Below are 1,978 nucleotides of genomic sequence, written 5' to 3'. Positions count from 1 at the left end.
TCGCCTTCCACATGATTCAAGATCACTTAAATTTAATTTTTAGTGCTTCAAATTGAAATTAAAAATTTCCGGTTAAGAGTCTCTCAACGCGCATTCTCGTCATTAAAAATAACCTATTATTGTGTTTTTTAGACTTTAATTTCGGAACATTTTTCGGGGGAGAATACTCAATCCTTTTATTTCGACATCATTAAAGCTCGTCTAAAATTTCGTTTTTGGACTTTCAATTTCGAAAAATTTTCTGGGGGAGTCTCCGAACCCTAACTCTTCTCCTAGTGTGATTAAAGATGACGTTAATTTCAAAAATTTCCCCTGTTGTGTCTGAATCTTTTCTGAAGGGTTAAAGAAGCATAGTTTAAAAAGAGTCCTGTTACAAAGATCATTTTTAGAGACCAAAACAAACAAACAAACGAAAAAAAAAGTTTCTTGAGGATTTAATTTCTGAGGAATTAAATTTCTACTATTTATATTTTAACTCTAAAGGCAAAATGCATTATTTGATCAAGAAGCAATAACATAAACTTCTCAAAGATTTCATAGCCGGAAATACAATTATGATTTTGTTCTGTATCTTTTTTCTTTGTTATCTAGTTTTTCAACAGCGTTTTTCTTTTGTTGTCTATTTTAGGAAGATGTTTATGACACGAAATAAATAGCCAGTTCGACATGTTCAAGAAAGGAAAAACTTACAACTTAAAAAGTGGATGTGTGACTACGCTGTCCACGCAAGACATTTTGAAGTCTACTAGCATCAATGATCTGAACTTTGAGAATCGAAAGGAAACCGCAAGAACATGCAATCGGAATTTGAAACCATTCTTAGGAGCCTTTTACACAGCATTATGCTCCATCACCATCACATTGACTTCAGTTTTTGTCAAAAAATTAACGTATATAAATTCTGGTGAACTTTCTTTGATTCGAAATGTCGGCGTTTTTGTTTTCAACATACCCATCGCATTATATGTTGTGAAGGACATCCTAGGGCGCAAAAAAGATCGGCCGTTGCTCATCATTCGAGGATTCCTTGGTTCAACCGCTTTATATCTCAACCTGTTGGCTTTCCGATACCTACCACTTGCCGAAGCTGCCACTATTATGTCCACCACGCCTGCAACGGTGTCTATCAGCGCTCGTTTATACCTAAAAGAACCCTGTGGATATGTGCAGAGCTGTGCCCTGGTGATAACAGCAATCGGTGTGCTGATTTCTGTCCGAATACCTGAATTGCTCAAAAATAGATCCGAAGTTGAGTTTAGCTCAGTTTACATAACCGGACTAGGATGTGCGATAGGATGTGTACTTATACTGTCATTCACTTTTGTGACCTTAAGGAAGATGAAGGATGTTCATTATTCCGTAATAATGATCTACTTCGGGTGGACAGGCGTTCTGGTCAATGGGACATTGACCGGTGTCTTTGGATCCTATGATCTACCCCGTTGCGGATGGGATCCAGTACAAATGTGCCTAATCGGTGTACTGGGGTTTATAGGTCACGTCTCCCTTACCCTAGCTATTCAGGCAGAGGCAGCTGGCATAGTGTCCATCATGAAGGCGTCTTTAGACATTATAGTTGCGATGGTGTTTCAGGTCATTTTCTTCGGCCTAGCTCCCGACATGTACAACATCTTTGGGGCAGGTTTAGTTTTGACGTCAGTGTCAATACTAGGATTAAGAAAATGGATCTCGACTTTGCCAGAAGATGCAGAGCTTCATGAGAAGTTAAGATATTTATTATTGTAAAAACATTTGTTATATTAACTTCTTCGAATATACAAAATAAGACATTTCTTCAAGTTAGCAGGAAATTCCTGACAGCCAATGCTAACTAAGCAGAAACTCTTGACGAACTATACCGAAGAAATACAGCAAAAAGCGATTTTGAAGCTCTAAGTGATCGTACTTTTTAAAAAGTTTTTAACTTTAATAAGTCTTATTGTTTACTTTTTAGTTAGATTTAAGGATAAATTTGGCG

General features: G+C 37.0%; 1 protein-coding gene across 1 annotated transcript; it reads left to right on the top strand.

The window, feature by feature from the left end:
* The first annotated feature begins 666 nt into the window (after positions 1–666).
* Positions 667–1,746, top strand: LOC129224859 (solute carrier family 35 member G1-like). The gene has a single exon (XM_054859406.1). The coding sequence runs from the start codon at positions 667–669 to the stop codon at positions 1,744–1,746; it is 1,080 nt and encodes a 359-aa protein (XP_054715381.1).
* Positions 1,747–1,978: the final 232 nt, after the last annotated feature.

Source organism: Uloborus diversus, chromosome 6 (assembly GCF_026930045.1).
Source record: "Uloborus diversus isolate 005 chromosome 6, Udiv.v.3.1, whole genome shotgun sequence".
Taxonomy (NCBI): Eukaryota; Metazoa; Arthropoda; class Arachnida; order Araneae; family Uloboridae; genus Uloborus; species Uloborus diversus.
The sequence above is the reverse complement of the archived record's forward strand: the minus strand, read 5'-3'. Positions and strand labels throughout refer to the sequence as shown.

Excerpts from the sequence above, each read along its gene's own strand:
- LOC129224859 (XM_054859406.1), top strand. The coding sequence starts at position 667 with ATGTTCAAGAAAGGAAAAACTTACAACTTAAAAAGTGGATGTGTGACT.